Below are 20634 nucleotides of genomic sequence, written 5' to 3' on the forward strand. Positions count from 1 at the left end.
ATTGATTTATAATGGCGTCACGTCTTTGTGAGCCCCGTGATAACCAGCATGTGATCCGAGTTCTGCATGCTGTGTTAAACACGCCTGATGAAGAACCGGTGCGAAACTGTTCTTTTTGGCTCCTTCATTAAACCTGATTTTAGTTTGTCCCTTCGGTGTACTACCACGAAATGAAGATGTCACTCGAAGATCGAGTGGAAAGCTTGAATTTTACCCACAAAAACAGAGCTCCTGCGGAACCCAGTCCTTTCCTTGCCACTCCTGATTTGGTAATCTTCCAGAATTTTCAGCTTGGCAGATGGTATAACGCCACTGTGACTCTTCAGAACAAAGAACAAGTCTCTGCGTCTCCTTTTTTGCTTATAATAACATAAAAGTAACTTCATTACAGTCCTCTAAGTGTATCAAACCAGTTTTCGAACAAACTCTTCACTTCCGACTGGTTTATCCAACCAGAGTTATGTGGACAAAAGTGGCGCCCGGTATGACTTACCAAGTCATTGTTTCTTTCAACACGGAAGAAATGAAAGACCTCCAACACCACATCACCTTCGTTACGGAAAACGAACAGTTCACGATTCCTATTTATGGTAAATTCTCTCAATTTAATTTCTAATTTTGGTTCTTAGCCTTTAAGCCTCGACCACTGATCGACTTTCCTGACTTTATCAGTTTGCCGGATGTTCCAATCCATATGAAATCGGAGAAAAATATTATTATAAGCAACCACGGATCTGTGGTGGGAACTTTTAGTATCATGACCTCTGGGGGGTGTTCTGTTTGTCCATCTAAAGTGGTCCTCGCTCCTGAGGAGAAAATATTTCTTAAAATATCTCTAAAGACCGCCACTCCGGGCACTACTAAAAACCTCATCGTCGTGAAGTTCGATGATGACGTTAAATTAAAAATTCATATTAAATGCAACGCGGTGTCTTCTTACGTTTATCTGCAACTCGATTCCATAAGTTTCGAAGATACTTTTATTAGTCTGCAAAGACAAGTCTCTTTGTTTGTGGAGTACCATGCCAATAGTCGTGGTTATTTCAAATGGAAATTATATGAAGACTGGGATATGGAGAAAGAGAGAAAATTGGAATTAGCAGAAGCCTTCGAGCAAATCCGAGACAGTGAAACCCTGAAATCTCAACCTTTGGAGAGAATGAATATTGTAGATTCAGATGAACACGCGGTGGTCTACCAGAGAATCTTCCGCGATGAAGTGGACGAACTGGAAGAACAGGAAGAGTTTCCGTTTCAAAGCTCAGGCTTCAAAATACTTCCTCTGGTAAGATAATCAATAAATCAGTACGCAGAATAAAACGTAATATATAAGTCGGGTGAAATCGGATCTGACGGCTTTCTAGAGTTCAGTATAATATTTTGTCCGACAATAGCCGCAACGTACAAAACATACGCATATTTAGAAATAGCAGGACAAGAAGAAAGAATACCGCTAAAATTACAAGGTTCTGGAATTGGTCCCCAATTTAAGCTAAATGTTGCGCATCTTGAAGCCAACAACGTGTTTCTTCGTTCGGTGCATGATTACAAGATCGTTGCCGCGAATACTGGTAAGTTTTTTCATCAGAGGCAGGTCCCTAAAGATTTACATCAAAGGCCACATTCCTGGAACTCTGACGTTCCACAACAAGCCTCTGGAGTTTGGAGGACAGATCGAATGCTATCCAGAAACGGCTTACGTGCAACCAGACAACTTCGCTGCTTTTATTGTCTCTTTCAACCCAGGAGAAGAAGGAAGATTTATAGAAACAGTAGAATTTGTTATTGAAGAGTCAAAACAAACAATCCACTTCATCATGACGTAAAAATCATTCAAACTTCCAATTTTTAATTTTATCAAGAAAACTTTCAGTGGCAACGTAATTGCTCCCCTTTTGAGTCTCCAAGTCCACGAGATTGATTTTGGCGTCGTCGCTCTAGGTTACAAGCAATTCAAAGAGATTGTTTTATGCAATAACTCTCCAGTGGCGATTCAGTACCACATACGCATAATCGAAGATGGTCAACAACCTCCAATTACTTGTAGCACGTATTTAGAAAATTCAGTAGTCACTTTCCCGAAGCGGCCCCAAGAATTTTGCTTTTATCCAGAGGAAGGAGTGGTGGGTAAAGACTCAGAAGTCATTGGAATGGTACGAAGCTTCCTAGTTAACACGATTTGACTGAAATTTGCAGCTTGAGTTTCTGCCAAATGTGGAAAGACAGCGCAAAACACAATTTATGGTTCACATGTGGGGTTCGAAGAACTACTGCATTTCGGTACCACTGAAATACGACTGCCGAGTTGCAAAAGTGGTTTGCTTACCCCCCAAAGTCGATATAAAATTTTGTTTTATCAATTACGTGTATGACCGAAAGATTGTTCTAAAAAACTTAACGGATCTTCAGTGCCATTTTAAATTTATTGCGGGGGGTGAAGGGATCAATGTGCTCAGTAATGAGAATAAAACCATCTGCATTCAGAAGAACGACGGTTTAATAGCTGAAGTAACAGTTCATCGGAACGATATTCCACCAATGGGGGAAGCAACGGTGACGATGAAAATACAAACCCCTCTGTTGGGGATGCAAGAACTACCCTTATAGTACCTAATAACTTACAAATATACTTAGTTTATTGAATTATTTCAGTTTTGATATATTCGGGAAAGGCCCCGAAATGTTAAGCGAAGTGGTTTGCATCGGACAAGGACCCGCTATATCTTTCATTCCCCCGAAACTAAATTTCGGAAAAGTTACCCTACTTAACAAAGTCACTCAACAGTTAGATGTACTGAACGACACACCCATTCCGGCAGTCATTGAGTTTTATTTTGTAAACATTTAAACTTGTTCTTCTTCGCGTGACAGTTCCTTTGCAGAAAACTCCCTCCTCTTTCCGTCTGGACGAGACTCAAAAAACTGTACTTCCGAGTAGTAAAACGAAGATTGAAGTTAGCGTTTATTTAACAGAGCCCGGAAAAAACACAAACGTGCTCTTAGCAAAGATAGAGCAAGGACAAGAAGTACCGGTGATGCTAACCGCTTTTGGGGAAGGAACAAGTATCAGTTGCTCCCCAAAATTGGAGCCGAGATTGGAGCTGGGAACTCTTCTTACATTCAAGAAGGTCTCCTTCCCCGTTTTTTTACGAAACGAAGGATCTCATTGGCACAAACTGTGGTTTTCAAGAAGCAACAGCTATAAGATAGCAAAAAACAGTACTTCGTCATCGGGAAAGTAAGTAGTCATACGAAGAAACTAATTAGTCTGAGCGGAAAACAGTTTCAGTTCTGTTTTTAAAATCGTCCCAAACTACTTCCACTTGTTGACCAAAGAATCCGTGGAGATTCAAATTTCCGCGTCCAGACAAGAACAAGGTTCTATTTGCGAACGCTTTTATTGCCACGCGGTTATTGAAAAGTCCCATAAAACCCACATTATTTTTACTTTCGACATTGTGGCCAAATTCCTGGATCCTCACGTGGAGTTGAGCAGATCCGAGCTAAACTTCAAAATCGATGTCTCTTCTGATGGCGTCTACGCTTCATTGAAAGGTAAAGAACTCCGTTTGAACACCTCTCAGATTGCTTTTGCAGACAAAATTAAGATAAGAAATGAGTGCGGTTTGAGACTGGAAATCGAGCTCGTGACATCTCCGCCGTTTTACATCATTGTTGGTGACCAAGCTGTTAGTTTGCTTTATCTTCAACTTAACAATCTGTCAAATCGAACGGTTTTTGTGGAATTTCAACCACCTCCTCACCAGAAACGACGGGTGAGTTACACTCAGACTTTCTACGTGAATTATAAGGACCACCCCAAAGTGGTAAGGCGTGATCGCTGAGTTGCAATTTCGTTTGAATGGGTGGTTTTAGGATAGAATTCCGATCCGGGGAGATATTAATTACCCCACTTTGTCCATTACTCCTCAAATGATTGATTTTGGGTGCGTACCAATTGGGTCCTCCACTCATCGCGTTATGGTGTTGAACAACATTAGTACTCTTCCAGTGGTGTATAAGTGGGTTTGGGTGAACGGAATTACCGAATTAAAAAGTCCTTTGGAGGTATGAGAGATTTAGTTTTTGCCTTGGTTTTAACAATTTGTCTGATAGTTACCAACGTCTAGTAACACATCGGAAGCGTTGGTAGAAGAAGAATCAAATCTGGAGGAAAAACAACCGCAAAGTATTGTAGAAAACTCCTGTCACATCGAAGAGGATGTTCGGAAAATCTTAAACACTTTACTCGAGGAGATAAAAGAAGACGAAGAACAACAAAACTTCATTCGGTGCCTCCCTGTACCAACCCCACAATCAAAAAATACAAACATCTTCGATATAGTTCCTTCCGAGGCGTGCTTGGAACCTGGCGAATCCTTATTAACTTATATCCGATTTACTCCAAACCCCAACACAGATGTCGAGGCGACTCTTTGCTGCCATATAGTCGGTGGTGGCAACGAACCGGTGACACTAACCGGAAAATGCAAGACAGTTTCTTACCACCTATCAAAAGTACTTGTAAACTTTGGAAGAATCTACTTCTATGAAGTTAGCGAAAATGAAACTTCTTTGGTCAACGACTGCGACAGCAGGATCTCTTTTACTGTTTCTCAGGCTCATCTGCCAAGTGGATGGCTGACGATTGAACCAATGAGCGAAAATATTTTCCCCGGAGAATCTTATCCTTTGTCGCTGAAATGCTTCCCCGGGAGTGTCGGGAGATTTGATACTTCCTTCGAAATCCAAGTGGATTATCTGGAACCGATCACTGTCGCAGTTTCGGGATTTGGAGTTTACCCTCAAATTTACTTCACGCTGCCGCGACCGAACTTGGCGCAGGTTGATCCTTTTATTAGTTATTCCGCGATAGCCGAATTGGGAAACGAAGAGAATCCGTGTCGGTGCGACCATGAATATTTCCCAGAGACTGATATAAGAATCTTGGAAGCTGACGATTGGGTTGTCATTTTATCAAAAGACGAATTTCCTTGTACGATGGAGATAGAACTGTCGACAGAACGCCTCTGTGCGAAATTTATTTTATCCGGACAGTTTAACATCATGGAGAGTTTAGCTTCTGGGGAGAAAATCTGGCCGATTCCGAATTTTGTTGTAGCGCCTTATTTATACGATCTTGGTTGTGTTCAAATCGGAACCAAAGAAAAGTATGATTTAACGTTTTATAATTACGGACCTGGAAAAACGGTAGTGAGGGCCCAAACAAGCCCAAATTTTAACAAATACGGGTTTGAGTTGCACTTTCCAAAACGGATGGTCGATTTACGCAAAACCTGCAATTTTTTTTTTAATTTTGCGCCAACTGTTGCGAAGTTCACTGAGCTAAATACAGAAATTACGGAATTTATCTACGTAGACGTCAGAAATGGAGCAAGAATTCCGATACAGATAAACGCGTTAGTTGCAACTCCGATCGTCTCGGTTTCAGAGGATGAGATCGATTTCGGATCGATACGATGTGGTGATTGTTTTCGGCAGTCTATCAATATCATAAACACGTAAGTTTGCTTGAAAATTTTTATAAAAGTGAAGGAATTTTTTCTTAGGGGACATCTTATGAGCCACTGGAGGGCAACCATTGACGAGTCCTTGAAATTAAAGTCAAAAGTAAAATCGTCTTTTTTCCTTATAACCCACGAAGGAGTTCTTGAACCCGGAGAAAAATGTTACTTGCGGGTTTACTTTGAACCGCATTACGACGACTATTTAAATGCGGACCTTATAATTAGCGTCCATGGAAATGATAGGGAAACTGTCGTTCAATTAAAAGGCTTTGGAATGGAACCGTACTTGGAAATCACAGACGACAAAATATCTTTCGATCCCAACATCCCTCACTCCTGCAGCGATAGATTTGTGACAATAAGAAATGCCTCGAAATTTCCCGTGGAGTACTTTTTCCCGGATTTTGATCCGTGAGAAACAAACCCAGTTTAGTGATTTTAACCCTTTCGATAGAATGATTTTACAGGAGGAACTTCACGTTCGTACGTACATAATCGGGCACAGGTTAGGAAGAGTCTACTTTCCCTATCGAGCTCCCGGGGAACCATTACCAGAAATGTTTCAAGCATATTATGATTTCTTACTTCAAGATGTCGAAGATGAGGCAACAGGGCCGGAAAAAACAGAAAGTGAAGGCGATATAATACGATCAAAAGTGAAAATACCTTCAGGGAGACGAAGAAGCAGGCTGTACAGTTTTTCCTCGAGGTATACTTTTATTCAAAAACATTTATTGGATCAAATCTTGGTGTTGACAAAAGTTATCAAAAATACAATTTATTCCCAAACACCAAATTTCGTCAAAAATGCTGACGCGCGTTTTAATAGCTTTTATGATGGTAGCATTGCTATGAAATTTGGTGTTTGGGAATAAATTGTATTTTTGATAATTATACTTTTATTAACAATAACAAAGATTGATTGGGACTTTTTAGTCATAGAAGCCAAAGAGCACTTCAAACAAACATTGAAGGAAGAGACATTTTTCCAGGTTCTTATAGATCTTAAAGAAACATATCTAGTCATTTTAATTTCAGCTTCTATTCTGAGGAAATTAAAAAAAATTGATGCAAGTACTACGACTTTACCTCTAGCTGACAACGAACCGCAGTTTGAAGATCCTCCTCGAAAGGGGACTTTGATTGTATTTCATGGCGTCCCTCTTTCAGGTAACTTAAACATCTTTATAATACGTCAAAATTTTGACATATGCGCAAGAAAAAATTAAAAATAATATTAAAAAAATTGTCGAGTCCAAAGTTACAAAGTTTCAAACTTCTAGAGCAAAAATCCACCCCTTTTTTATAGCAAAATGGATAATGTAATAGAAATCGGATTCAAGCCTCGTTCATTGGCTCGCATTGTCTTTATCAAAGTAGTTTTTATAACAAAAAACCTCACCGCAGCAACTAACTCAATCGAAACTGTTCAGTCATTGGTTAAATTCTTTTGCTGGAGTTTTGTATCTTTGGTTTAACTCCACCTACTTTTTGGGAAAGTTGAAAGTCTGGTTCAACATTTTTCTTTTTCTCAAATTATGATGGATCTTGTCAAAAATTGTTTGTCAACTGGTGTAATTTAATTATTAAATTAAAAACATAACTTCGCCCCTTTCCAGGCTATTTAAAAGCGGCCCATGAAAGCGGAAAATCTGTAAATGTACCTGTTTACACAATTGACAAACTGATCATAGAATGTCTCGTTGACAATCTTTCTGAAACCGCACAAGAAGTAAACAACATCATAAACTGTGCCTTTGACGATGTTGCGGAGGATTCCGAACAGGAATCTCGTATTGAAGAAGGTGATAAAAATAATCTTATTAACACAGAATTTAACACTTTCACATTTAGACGCGTTTGATGTTATCTCAAAAAAAGTTCAAATTCTTCTTGAAGGGAGAGCGAAAATTAAAAAACCCAAAGAAAAAAAGGCTAAAATCGGAAAAAAGAAAGGTTCGGCTAAAAGTAGCAAAAAGTCAAGTAAAAAAAGCAGCAAAAAGTCAAGTAAAAAAAGCAGTAAAAAAACGAGCAAAAAAAGTTCAAAAAGCGAAAAGGATAAGAAAACCAAAAGCAGTAAAAAGTCAAAAAGCAAATCGTCAAAATCTAGCAAAAAGGGGAAAAAGAAAAAAGAGGTCATAACAGATACGTTGTTGAATATACCACAAGAGATGCTTCGTGAGCTTTTAACTGAGAGCTTAACAAAATTTTCTATAGGAGGACTGATCATCGAAAGCTTAACAAGCAATTTTTTGAGGAAAACTATGGTGGCTTTACAGGGAATTTTACAGATTTCCAAAGAGATGAACGATGTGTATGTTATCATTTATTCGTACCCTTTTGATACGTATTTAGAAATGGAAAACGAGAAAGAACGAAAGAAACAAGAAGACATTTCTAAATTTCTCGAGAAGCTTGCAGCAAGCATAGACAATATGGACTACTTAGAGTTCGAAAAATTGAAAGAAGATTACCCGGACGTCTTCAAACTCTACCTCCTTAAACGTAGAGAGCAAATAATTAAAAGAAAGGAGATGATCAAACTAAGAAAACTGCAAGAAAGTCAGAGAGACCAAGGTAAGTCTTGTCCTTGGAATCTGAAAAGTTTAATTCGTTGTTCGTACAGAATCAGACACCGGCAAAAAATCCCCATTAAAAACCCATACTAGAAGCACAAGTAAAAGTTCCAAGAAGTCAAAGAAAGGGTCAAGTAAAAGTTCCAAGAAATCAAAGAAAGGGTCAAGTAAAAGTTCAACGAAAACAAGCAAGAAGTCGAAAAAATCAAAAGATAGCAAAAAATCATCAAAGGGAAGCAAAAAATCATCAAAAGGAAGCAAAAAATCAACAAAGTCAAAAGGGAGCAAAAAGTCGAAAAAATCGTCGCAAAAATCGGCGAAAAAAAGTGAGTGAGCTTCAAAATACCACCCACTCATTTAGTTTTTACAGGAAAACTTTCACCCGAACAGGCACAAATAAAATCGATTTTAGACGCTTTTGAAGGTGCGCTTCAAGAAATTCTACACACTTTAGAGTTCTGGGACCGAAAATCCGGCATTTTAACGAAAGCCTTTACAAAAGTGGAAGGTACAGCCAAAAAACACAAAAGTAAAAAAAGTGTCAAAAGTGCCAGAAGCGCCATGACTCCGTCCCAGTCGGCCTCACAAGTCAAATCGTCCCATTCTATATCCTCAGACGTCGGTGTCCCTTGCTGGATCATAAACACAACCGGCAAAGAAATCCTCACACCACAATTTCTGAAAGGGACGATTGACGCTGAAATTTGTCACCAACAGCAAATTCGAGACGATTTTGAAGAACCGACGCGGTTACAGTCGGTTTTGCGGTTTCCCAAAGTTAGAACAATTAAAAGATCTGAGATATTCTGTATAACTCAAACCGCTGAAGGAAGTGACGTTATTCAGACTGACACCGAAACGAAAACTAATACAGAATCCAAGCAGAGTGTTGCCACAGACTTCAAAAAATTGAGTCAAATTAGGAGCTTGGCGAGCAAGCATTCCGTGGCGGACAACTTTACGTACCGACAACTCCTTCAGCCTGGAGAGATTGTCAAGTACAAGATCAGCTTCCTTCCGAAGTTTGTGGGGAATTACAAGCACCAATTCGAAATTGGAGTGATCGGTTCCCCGTTAAAATTCACAATCAATTGTGTTGCTTCTTGTGATATTCCGAGGATTGACATGACACCTTCCGCTCTCTTCAATAGAATTATTGTTGCGCGTAATGAAAGAAACAAATTTGCTCGTGGCGTTTTTGTTGAAAACAACGAAAAATACGAGTTTGGTGGAATTTTGCTCCCAAATACAACAACAGGATCGTGAGTGTCTTCACTCAACAACTTTACTTAACAACTTGGTTTCAGATCCTTCGAGTCTCATGCTTGCTTCCATTTGAATAACATCAGTCGGATCACTTGTGACGTTAACATATCCCTGCAACTAAATTGTCCGGCGTTTCACTTTGAACCAGAGTCTCATATCATTGAACCAAAATGCCGAGCAGAGCAGATGTTGGTGGCGGCGCCGGAACAAGAACGAATGTACGACGATTCGTTGATTATTTCCATCAAGAATAATCCAAAGATTGAAATGATCAAACTCTCTTGTTATGGGTGTGATATTGGCGTTGATGTCAACCCCAAACATGTTGTTTTTGAAAGAGTCACACTTGAAGTCTCGTTGGCCAAAAATATAATTATTACGAATAACACACCTGTTGAAATTACCTGGCATTTTGTCAATTGCGCAAATGTCTTGGAAAACTTCACAATTCGGAATTTCGGAGGGCGAATTCCACCCTTTTCGTTTGATAATTCTACAGTTGCGTTTACGGCGAAAGAAATGCATCTTCGAACCTCCACGTTTCAAGTTAATGTAATTTTGTCAGAGGTGGTTGTATTTCCAAATTGATTTCTTCGTTTTAGATCCATGATAATCAGGGTCGTTTGGTTTACGCCACTGATATTATGGTCACCGCGGAAACAACTTATCTTGAGTTTATCTATAAGAATGAAATTGACTTTGGGGATGTTAAGGGTTGGAAAACGCACAATATACCCTTCCAAATAGTCTGTAAAGGATCTTACGAAATTCTCTGCCAGTGAGTATGAAACCGAACTTAAAATCTCATTTCATCAGATTTTCTGAAATTTCCGAGGAAGATTCGGAAAACCAAATCTTCCGACAATACTTCAAACTCGAGCCAACTGAAGGTAAAATTAAACCTGAAGTGAAATACGAAACAACCATCAAGTTTTCACCTGACAAAGTCATGACTTTGGAGAAGCTTCCAGTGTTTAAATGCTCCTTGATTGATCCGTTCCACCAAGTGATGATAAAAAATTTCGATATTTATGTCTCAGCGAGAGTTTTTCTGTCGAAATTCGAAATTTGTCCTTTTCCGGAAATTTATTATGGGTACCAACCGGTTGGGTCAGAAAGGATCTACACGTTCGAAATTATAAATAAAGGGAAGTTTGAATTCAATTATGTCATCAAGGATTGTCCGAAAGAAGGCGACAAAGAATCAACGCCGAGAAAGAAAGGTGGGTACGTAAAGTGTTGTCTGTGACGAAAATAGAAGAGTTTTAGGAAAAAAAGGGAAACGATCTTCTTCGAGAAGTAAATCAAAAAAGTCTGGAAGCTCCAAAGGGTCCAAGAAGAAAAAAGGTTCCCAAAAATCGAAAGAGTCTAAAAAGTCGAAAGGGTCTAAGAAGTCGAAGGGGTCTAAGAAGTCGAAAGGGTCTAAGAAGTCGAAAGCGTCTAAGCGCACCAAGAGATCCAAGTCCACCAAAAGTACCGATAAGAAGAAGTAAGCATCCCAGATCTGCACTTCTTGTCTCACCTTAACTATTCCAGAAAATCAAAAGCAACCACACTGAACTTCGGGATTTTTTCCCTGTCGTCCTCAACCGGCGTGGTGGCTCCCAACAAAAGAGAAATCATTGAAGTCAGATCAAAACCGACCGAATCTGGAGTTTTCCAAGAGACCATCATTGTCAACGTAAGCGAACCTTCACAAAGTGACCGCAATGGAAAACTCCTGAACGTCCAAGCCATCGCCTGCGAGCCAAAATTAAACTTTGACGAAACGGCCAACATCTTCAAAGACCAATACATTGTTGAAAAAATGGACGACTTCTTAGCCAGTAACGTAAGGCGACCAAACAACAAATTCCCACACCACGAAACATTTTTCTAGATTGACGTCAAAGTAACTTTTGCTGAAGCAGAGAGAAAACTGAAATTCAATAAAGTCTGTGTTAATACCACCGAAGTTACCAAAATAAGAATCCGGAATCTTGGACAAGTAGCAGCTCGAGTTACTGCGAAATTTTCGACTTCGGATCATATTTTCACGGTGTCGCCTGAAATTTTCACAGTTGATCCTTTTCAAACTGAGAATGTCATGATTATATACACTCCTCCGTCTTTAAGAGTATAAATCAGAGATTGTGGTCCTCAAGTCTGTGATTTTTTTTTTAGGAACACTGCTCTGTATTGACTTTAGAATGTCGAGGCTTTCGAACCGTGGAAAAACTCGTCATTGAAGTCATCGGTGAAAGCTGTGTGCCGGAAATTGCCATTATTCGACCGGAAACAGACAATAAGGCTAGTTTTCCTCCAACACTACTTGGAAATTCCGCTACCACACACATAGTCTTCAAAAATGTCGGAGCTATAAGTTGTAAAGTTATTTTAGAAGTCTGTTTAGACGATTACGACCAACTGACTTTAATTCCAACTGAAGAAACAATTCCTTATCTGAATCTCTGGGATCCTGAGAGTAAGTTTTCTGATTTCAGAAACACAATTTACTTTAATTTCAGTACCAATGAAACACACGACTTTGTTGTCTTTGGAATGTCAAACCACCGCGGACTTTATTCTCAAATTTGAGCCCTCAAGAATTGGGTTGTGGAAACCCTTCCTAAAAATTTACATTGTTAATAATCCGTTTGAGACAAAAACCGTAACTTTGTAATCCGAAAATGCAATTTAGTTGCTTTGTTTTGCAGATCAACATCTTCTGCGAAGGTTATTATGTGGATGTCGTACTAGAAGGTCTTCCTTGTTATACGCGAAACACTTCCACTCAGCTTCTAGACGACAGTGTAGTTCTTGGATACTCGTTAGAGTATGGGCACATTAGTCTGAACACTTTAGAAAAAAAGTGTTTTATAATTAAAAACAATTCACCTGCCAACACTTACAAATTCGAGTTTCCCAATTACAACGAAGTTATGTTTAGCCCAGCTGTTGGTCACCTTCAACCACAATCATACAAGCAAGTTGTGGCGATATTTTTGTCACGATTTCCAGTGGACCTCAATGAGGTATTGTCAATTTTCAAAGAAATTAATATAAATTTAAATCATCAGGCTAAAATTGATTGCAAAATCTACAGAATCGAAACTTCGGAATTAGAACCTCGTCTTCTGTCATGGGATGATAGACAACATTTGGTGATGTGGTGCCCAGAAAACTTTGACACTTTTAGTGAAGGTAGAGACGATTTTGATGTCGACGCGCTTGCCATGAAGAAGATTGAAGAAAATCCCGAACCGGAAGTTACAATCATTCCTTATAGTTCTCAGAATATAGCGATTTTTATCACGATTATTGCCGCTTATGCCTCTTTTACCATCAATGCGACGCAGTTGCGGATCGAAGATACATTCGTGACAAACGTATGAGAAACGATCAAATTTTTCTTGTGGTAAAACGGTGTTTGTAGAAAAAATCTGTCAATTTTGAGGTCCAAAACACCGGAAAAATCAATTTCAAAATTAGCTGGACTGTAGCACTGAAGGATTTGCCCCGAAGAATAAACTCCTGCAATTGCATAGACTCTCTCGAACGATCATTCCAAGCAATTGATTACGAGAAACCTATAACTTTATCGGGACGTGGTATGTTGACATCTCCACGCCAATTTTTTTGTTTGTTATGAGTACTTTTAGAAATTTTCGCATATGCGGAATCGTTACCACGTTCTAATTCCGTTTCGACTCTCTTCAGTTGTGAATCTTTGGAAACCAACAGAAGTAGAGATTCTTGGTCCGACGCTGTCTCTCTGCCCTTTACTGTAGATCCAGAAAGAGCTGTCATTGAACCGAATGGTCAACAAACCTTTGTCGCAACTTTTTGTCCAGTGGATGTTTTTGACTATGTAATTCATTTAAAAGGTGTTGTTAATAATAAAGCACCGGAGGGAGCAGAACCGGAAGTGGAAATTCGAGCAAGGAGCATTCTTCCGATTTTCTGTTTTGATCTAGAACCCAGTGACTACGTCCAAACAAGACGACGAGGGAAAAAGTTGTGTAACGAATTGCTGGATGACAATTCGCATGTTTTAGAATTTGAAACTATCGGACTTGGAATCATTTGTACAAAGTGAGATACATTAGTTTGTAGACAACGAGTGAGTACTCATTTGCAGAAAATTCGCGCTAAAAAATCCTACCAAGGAGGAATTTATGTATTCTTGGCAATCTACCCAAAAAGTCGAACAGCACCTGTCGACCTTTCATTGTCACACTCCTACAGGAACAGTAGGTAAAGGAGAGGAGGCGGAAATGGTTTTTAGCTTCATCCCCCAAAACTGTGGGATATTTGAGGAGTTCTTCTACTTCACCATACCACTAAGAGACGTTCAAGTCACGTTTCTTCTGGTTGGAGTCGCGCGAGAACCACGAGTCTATTTTGACCAAAACCACGCCGACATACCCTCAACAATTGTCGGAATACCAGCCATCCACAAGGTTGTGCTCAGAAATGAAGAAAACGATAGATATTATTTTAAATTCGGAAAACTGCCTCTTGTCGCAGAAGGTGTCAGTATCGAACCAACATCCGGGTTTATAAACCCTGAGGATATCTACCCGATTGAGTAAAATCTGTCCGTTTTCTTCCCATAATAACTTTTTTTTGTCAGAATTCAGTTTCGTCCTAAGAAGAAAGGATCCGCAGACTTCGGCGTAAAATGCGCTGTAGAAAAAATGAAAATTCCTCTAGAACTCAGCATTTCCTGTAGTTGCTTTGAAATTAAAGTATTCGCGAGTTATTTTGATCAATACGGAAAAGAACTCCAACTACACCCAAAAAAATTAAACGTGATTCAGCTTGGTGCAGTAAGACAAACACTTCTCTAAAACCAAAACCAGACAACCGAATTTCAGATGGTTGCGAATCAAAAATACGAAGTACCACTCACTGTGGTGAATGTTGGCAAAACTGGTTTTCAGTGGTACTGGGATCTGCGAATTGATAAGATTTCCGGTTTGTTTAACATTTTGACTGAGTCAAGTGACGAGATGTTGCAACCTAATGAAACTTTGAAGACGCGAATTGTCGTGGTACCTTTAATAAACACGAGATTATATCCACATCGGATTTATTTCAAAGTAGTACTAATTGGTACTCACATCAGTACTAGTTTATTGGTTTTTAGATTCCGTACGGTCCTTGCTATCCTCTGTATCTGAACGGAACGGTCGGAAAGCCTCCATTCAAACTATCATTTCTAACATACGACTTTGGACCTTGTTTGGTACAAACATCTGCCTCGAAATGCTACAAAACTACTCTTAAAATCTGGAACTACAACATTTTTCCCATGACGTAACTTCGGGTTTATTGCTTTCGTTATTTTTTTGACTCTCTTGTAGTTTAGAAGAAGGTAAACATGAGCCTCACATATCTACCGATTTCGATGCCGGTGAAGTCCCTTCGCAAAGTAACATAAGTATGACCATATTTTTCCACCCATTCATCCTAGGAGAGCACAATTTGGAACTTCCCCTGTATATAAACGGTAAAAAAACCCACGTGACAATTTTAGGAAGAGCCGTTCCTCTAAAACTTTCTCTTGTCGACCAAACTAACAAGTTCATAGATTTGGGTGCAATTTTGGTCGGAAAATCGTGCACCAAAACAGTTCGTGTTGCAAACGACAGTGAATGTGCCGTAACTTTGTTTATAAACTTCTGGGAGAGGCTTCCCAAAGTACCCAGAAAAGACGCTCCAGATAGCAATATTGAAGTACCGCTTGAAGTTCCAAAAACGTTGGTTTCTGGAGGTGTTGTAATCGTGGTTTGATTTAACTTATTTTAGACCGAAAGGGAGCAAAAAGGGTAAAGGGGGGAAGAAAGGAAGTGGTAAAAAGATGAAAGGAGCGAAAAACAAAAGTTCGAAGAAGAGTACAAAGTCTAGTAAGACTTCAAAAACTACGAAAAGTTCAAAGAAGGCAAGCAAGAAAAGTGTGAAGTCCAAAACGGAGAGTAAGCGGAGCAAGAAGACCAAAACAAGCAGCAAGAAGTCCAAAAAGAGCAGCAAACGCAGCAAGAAGTCCAAAGGGAGCAGCAAACGTAGCAAGAAGTCTCACGAGAAGAAAGCCGAAACAGAGGCTGCAATGTAAGTTCTTAAAAATTGGTTTACATAACGCATAGTATCTTATTTAGAACAATACAACCACCAGTACCGAAACAGGGCATTGATTTTATGACAATATCTCCTGGACAGTGGCGAAGAGTCTCTTCGCGAAGAATCACAGAATTTACAATAACATACGCGCCACAAGAACGAGTGGAGCCGTTTGCCGAAAAGGTTGCTCAAATCTTTACTTCCAATTTTATTAACATGTTTGCAGATTTTCTACCAAACGCAAGAGTGTGTCGATGCTCTTTGCTTGGTCAAAGGAAGCGCAATTGCCCCCAACATTTGCTTGGATCAGTCGCATCTTACCTTTGGTAACGTTGTGGTCAACTTTGAACGAATGACAAACGTTTTATTAAAAAATACCGGCGACGTACCTCTAAAGTACCACCAAAGTAGAATGTTTTTCCAATGCTCACGTTTACTTCTTACAGTTTTAAATGGGTCTTGGAAAAGAAGGAAGAAAACTTTTCAATCAGTCCCAGTAAAGGATACATTTTACCTCATTCGGACTTATTATTACAAGTGTTTTTCCGACCAAAAGCCATAAAATGTTGGATTAAATCTAAAGTGAGTTTTCTTCATAAGAAATATAATTTCAATAACTTTTGCAGGTGATTTGTTACATTGCTAGTATCGACAAACAACTGCCGCTTGATCTAACTGGTTCTTGCATTGCAGTTCCTCCTCCCAAAGAAACGATTATCTTCACTTGTCCAGTTCGAATGTCGGACGTGAAATCCATCACAATTTCCAATCCGTGAGTTTAAAATAAAATTACAAGCAAGTAAAATTTTTTTTCAGGAGCAACAAATACTGGGTCATATCACCACAAATTTCAGGAGCCAGTAGTTTCAAAACGTTGGAAGTTTCTAGAATTCCTCCGGAAACTGAACACAAACTAGACATTCAGTTCGAACCTCAGACGATGCAAAATCACGACGTTTGTTTCTTTATTTAAACAGTTTTTTTTTATTGATATTTCTTTCAGGCGACTCTTTGTCTACCAACTCCGGATGGCTTAACAACGTCATATACGTTGCATGGAATTGCAACTCCACCCGTGGCGGAAATAATATCTCGCGACGTTCTTTGTAAAGTTCCGCACGTTGAAAAATTGCGAGTGAAGAATTGGTTGTTGGTGAAGCAGCAATTTAACGTTTCCACTGTTATAAATGGTCCAGCGACACCCAAAAACCTATTTTCAGTTGGTGGAAATAAACTAATTGAAGTTCCGGCAAACAGCTCGAGAATTTACAATTGGATTGTCACACCCATAAATGAAGGACCTTTGGAGTTGAAAGTTAGGATCTCAAACTAAAAAAATCCAAAACTGATTTTCATTCTCTAGGTCCTCTTTACGAATGGAGTAACCAAAGAGTATCAAAATTTTGACATTTCTTTGAATGTCTTACCCAATAAACAATTAGATGTCATTGAATTCAGTACTTGTGCTCGAAATCCCGTGACCAAACTTATCAAATTAGAAAATCCTCTTAATGTCGATGTAGAATACACAATGAAATGTCCGAAAGACAACCTGCAGTTCGAAAAGGCAGTGAAGCTTGAAGCTCATTCTGTGGTAAGTTAGTTCCATCTTAATTTAACAGCTTTCAGCAGAATTGTCTTCAGTATTATCTAGAAGTTGTTTATAAACCTTTACACCAAGAAGAAGATACGAAATTATTTGAAGCCACTTGTCAAGAAATGGGGACCTTCAGCTACACCGCCAATTTGTCGGCACGCAGTCCGGTACCGGAACCTGCCGTGATGTTCAAATCTTACTTAGGCCAAGTGTTGACACAAAACGTAGAAGTGATCCAGACAAAATCTTGTCAATTTTCTGTATTTTATAACATTTGTTGTTTACAAATTATTTGAAAATTCTTTTCAGTTTCAAGATTCCGCGTTCTTCCTTCATTCTGTTGTGGGCCCAAACACTCTTTCCTTAATTTTTGATCCGCCCAAAACAGGAAGATACCAAAGTCAATTGTTGCTAAAATCGCCAACTTTAGGGGATTTTATGTAAAGACGTGATTTTCCGTTACTTCTGGAGATTTAAAAGGTTGTTATAGATATCCATTAATTGGAGAAAGCTGTCCACCGAAACCTCAGGGTCCCTTTTCATTGTCATCTTCAAACCCTATTGTTATCAAATTCAAAAATCCTTTTCTGGAAGACAAGGAGTTTTACTTGCGAACCGAACCAAGTGATTTTTCGCTTCAAGAAGAAACTATCGTTATCAGGTCAAAAGAAGTTTATAAAGTAACAGTCCATTTATTGAAGAGACGGAACTCTGACAAAGCCAAAGGTGTGGTTACTGGAAAACTGAGTATTAGTTGTGAAATACCAGAGACTTCATGGATTTATTATTTGCAAGAAAGCGTCCAATAAATGAGTTTGAAGTAGATTTTGTATTACAGTATCGTTAAGTTTTGCACCTTCAACGTTTTTGTATTTCATTTTAGACAAAACTAGATATAACATGCTTTTCGAAAAGCTAAGATGATTTTTAGCCTTAAATTAAACAAAAATTGAAATTTTAGAAAACTTTTTTGATTAAAATTCGTATCTTTGTTAGTTTTTGAGCTATGACTATGAAATTTGAGGAGTTTACTATTTTTGAAGTGTCCATTAAGCATGCTAAAGTACAAAATTTTAGAACAAGACATAAAGATTTTAGAAATTTTTATTTTCAGACAAATAAAATATTTTCAACTTTTTTTATTAAAATTCGTATCTTTGTTGGTTATTGCAGTGAAATTGGAATTGAAGAAGAAATTGGAGAAGGTGCAAGATTTTTTATCGTAAGCGTATTTCATTTTTTACCATTCTAGAGTACATTTTACGTTCTACAAAGCCTAATTATGTACGGATTACATACAAAGTTTTATGTTGGTTTGAACTGAAGACAATTTTCTTTCAAAAGAATGAAATTTGGCATCGAAACTTGGGACGGTTTCAAAGTGCGCCGTTTTTAGAGTTGTAGTTACGAACTTCGTTTACATTTAGAGGAAATGAAAAAAACTTAAATCGTGAATAAAATGGAAGAAATAACTGGAATTTCAATACGAACGTCATCCATGAAAAGCCACATTATGGACGCTAATCGATACCGTAAAACAAAGATTATCATACAATCGGACATGAAGGATATTAAATTAAACGACAACTCACTCTTTTACAATTCTCTTAAATATAACAAATAATGAAACAAGTAAAAAACAAAAACTGAAACTAAATGCGTAACACTCGAACAAAATTACTTCTTTTCGGCTGCTTTTTCAATATTCATGCTCTCCTCAAAATATTGATTAGGATGATTAATACCGTTTGTAGCTACCTTCCCATGACTATACTCGAAATATTTGCCACAAGCCAATTGGTAGTGCCCATTTGTAACCAATTCTTTAATCTCATTAGCGTCTACAAAAAAAAAAAAACTATTTTCGAAGTTAAAGAATGAAAACTCACTATCATTCCCAATCCCATACTCCATAATTTTCTGTTTAATAAAAGCAGGATCCCAGTTTTTAAAAGGGCACCCATGGACTTCCCCAGGACCCACATTAGTAAGAATAATTTTGATGCAACTGTAAGGTGAATAATTTTGCATTTTTCCCACTTTACCATACTGATGTCCAATATTGTAAAGATAGCTCTTCTCAAATTTGCCTATATCCATTTTCTTTGTAAATTCGTCCCTCCAAAATCTGACGGCATCTTCGTAGAGCAAACCAATAGCTTTCAAAAAAAGACCGTAAGTCAAACGAGCCTGATGCTTATGATGGTGTTCTGCTCTCAAAACTTCATGCATGTATCTCATACACAAAGGGAAATGTTTCTTAGAAAATGCATCAATACAATCTGGGTTAATACTCTCTGAATTTTCACGAATGACGTAGTTGTTACCGGTGTGGGTTTGGTGGATATTTTCCAAAAGAAAAGTGATTCTGTCGTCGTCAACCAAAGGCAATCGGCGATTGTATTGCTGAAAGAACACCTTAAAACAAACTGAAATGTATTACAGAAACTTACTGTTAACGCAGAACTTAATTGAGCGCGAAACTTGGAAAGAATTGAGACGACTAATTCAAATGAAGGCACGTAGGCGTAGCCCCCTTTTATGAAGACTTTTCTAGTTTTAACCAAAGAGCACACTTCTGTGAACGGGACTTTATAAAAATCGGTGTGTTCCAGCACAAAATTCCCGGCAGTTGAACAAATAAGGTCCTCTCGCAGTAACATCTTCTCTTCATCTGTTATAACCGAATAAGACAGTTTATTCAACTGTAAAAACAACTTCACACTCTCTGGTGTCTGGCAGAAAAATCGCAACCGAAACCATTCCATTTCTCTGTTCAAAAAATAACGCCGGAGTTCTTCAGAACGGCAGTACGCCAAACGTAGAATAAAATGAGAAATGTAATCGACTCGCCGTGCGTCGTGGTCCAATTCCGTGTTGGCGTTGTACCCAAGCATTAATCGACAAAACTTTTTTAAACCAGCTTTTTGCAGGTGTTCTTTGATGCAAGTCCTCCAATCTTCGCTGTACAATTTGTGGCCTTTTAAAGATCCGTCTTCTATGATTCGATAGAGATGCTCACGTTCCAAGGCGATGTTTTCAAATTCGTTCAGAGAGATATCTTGGGTTGGGGGGACTACATACATGCTTAAATCATGGGGGTACAAATCACTGGAGGGATTGTTCAACACCAGCGGGCGGTTTCCTTGACGGATGTTTGTTTTGAAGTCCATTTTGGAGGCAATTTACTTGAATACTAAGGTATTTCAATCTTTAAGAGACAATTTTTAACACTTAACCTATTTGATCAACACGCAAGCTTTCCCGCCATAAAGTGACAGTAATTTGACATTTGACAGAAAAAAAACGATCAATTTTGTGCTATGCACGGTTGTATGGCTAATTGCATACACAAGTAATCCTAGTACTTTTTAACAAGAGCTATTTTAATTGAATTTGAATTAAGTATACAGTTGCCAAATTATTTTGGACGTCAAAGCCATTTGATAGTCATAAAGTGTAAAGCCCCCTTTATTTATTCCGTTTTATTAACATTTGCGACAAAGTTGGTTGAGTTTCACTTCATAGTTTCACTTGTCAAATTGACAGTAATGCATAGACTACA

General features: G+C 38.5%; 2 protein-coding genes across 2 annotated transcripts; one reads left to right on the forward strand and one right to left on the reverse strand.

Moving 5' to 3' along the window:
* The first annotated feature begins 11 nt into the window (after positions 1–11).
* On the forward strand, positions 12–17878 carry LOC148174343 (axonemal central pair apparatus protein HYDIN-like). The gene is given in 48 exon segments (XM_088036811.1): positions 12–98; positions 144–338; positions 392–590; positions 630–1285; positions 1334–1571; positions 1618–1822; positions 1874–2153; positions 2197–2606; positions 2653–2836; positions 2883–3238; positions 3284–3555; positions 3598–3827; positions 3877–5522; positions 5571–5939; positions 5983–6277; positions 6521–6698; positions 7148–7333; positions 7383–8109; positions 8198–8430; positions 8475–9366; positions 9412–9922; positions 9973–10148; positions 10187–10593; positions 10640–10859; positions 10907–11201; positions 11250–11486; positions 11534–11834; positions 11878–12020; positions 12067–12384; positions 12430–12738; positions 12786–12960; positions 13012–13444; positions 13491–13940; positions 13986–14181; positions 14230–14454; positions 14502–14671; positions 14719–15114; positions 15164–15427; positions 15499–15655; positions 15699–15868; positions 15919–16054; positions 16099–16244; positions 16289–16427; positions 16476–16787; positions 16836–17066; positions 17117–17329; positions 17379–17509; positions 17560–17878. Coding segments are annotated over 48 exon segments (15018 nt in total).
* Positions 17879–18659: 781 nt separating this feature from the next.
* LOC148174344 (DNA primase large subunit-like) lies at positions 18660–20353 on the reverse strand. The gene is made up of 3 exons (XM_088035928.1): positions 19523–20353; positions 18959–19475; positions 18660–18910 (listed from the first exon to the last, which is right to left on the reverse strand). The coding sequence occupies exons 1-3, from the start codon at positions 20240–20242 to the stop codon at positions 18747–18749; spliced, it is 1401 nt and encodes a 466-aa protein (XP_087892054.1). The 5' UTR covers positions 20243–20353; the 3' UTR covers positions 18660–18746.
* Between the last annotated feature and the right edge of the window lie 281 nt (positions 20354–20634).

The sequence above is a fragment of the Gnatocerus cornutus genome, chromosome 5 (genome assembly GCF_029298725.1).
Source record: "Gnatocerus cornutus isolate USDA-ARS CGAHR chromosome 5, icGnaCorn1.1, whole genome shotgun sequence".
Classification (NCBI taxonomy): domain Eukaryota; kingdom Metazoa; phylum Arthropoda; class Insecta; order Coleoptera; family Tenebrionidae; genus Gnatocerus; species Gnatocerus cornutus.

What these genes read in the sequence shown, in the direction of transcription:
- LOC148174344 (XM_088035928.1), bottom strand. Translation starts at nt 20,242, where the DNA reads ATGGACTTCAAAACAAACATCCGTCAAGGAAACCGCCCGCTGGTGTTG. An exon ending in AATTAAGTTCTGCGTTAACA is followed by an intron (nt 19,476 to 19,522) that starts GTAAGTTTCTGT and finishes GTGTTCTTTCAG; the next exon opens with CAATACAATCGCCGATTGCC. An exon ending in GTATGGGATTGGGAATGATA is followed by an intron (nt 18,911 to 18,958) that starts GTGAGTTTTCAT and finishes TTTTTTTTGTAG; the next exon opens with ACGCTAATGAGATTAAAGAA.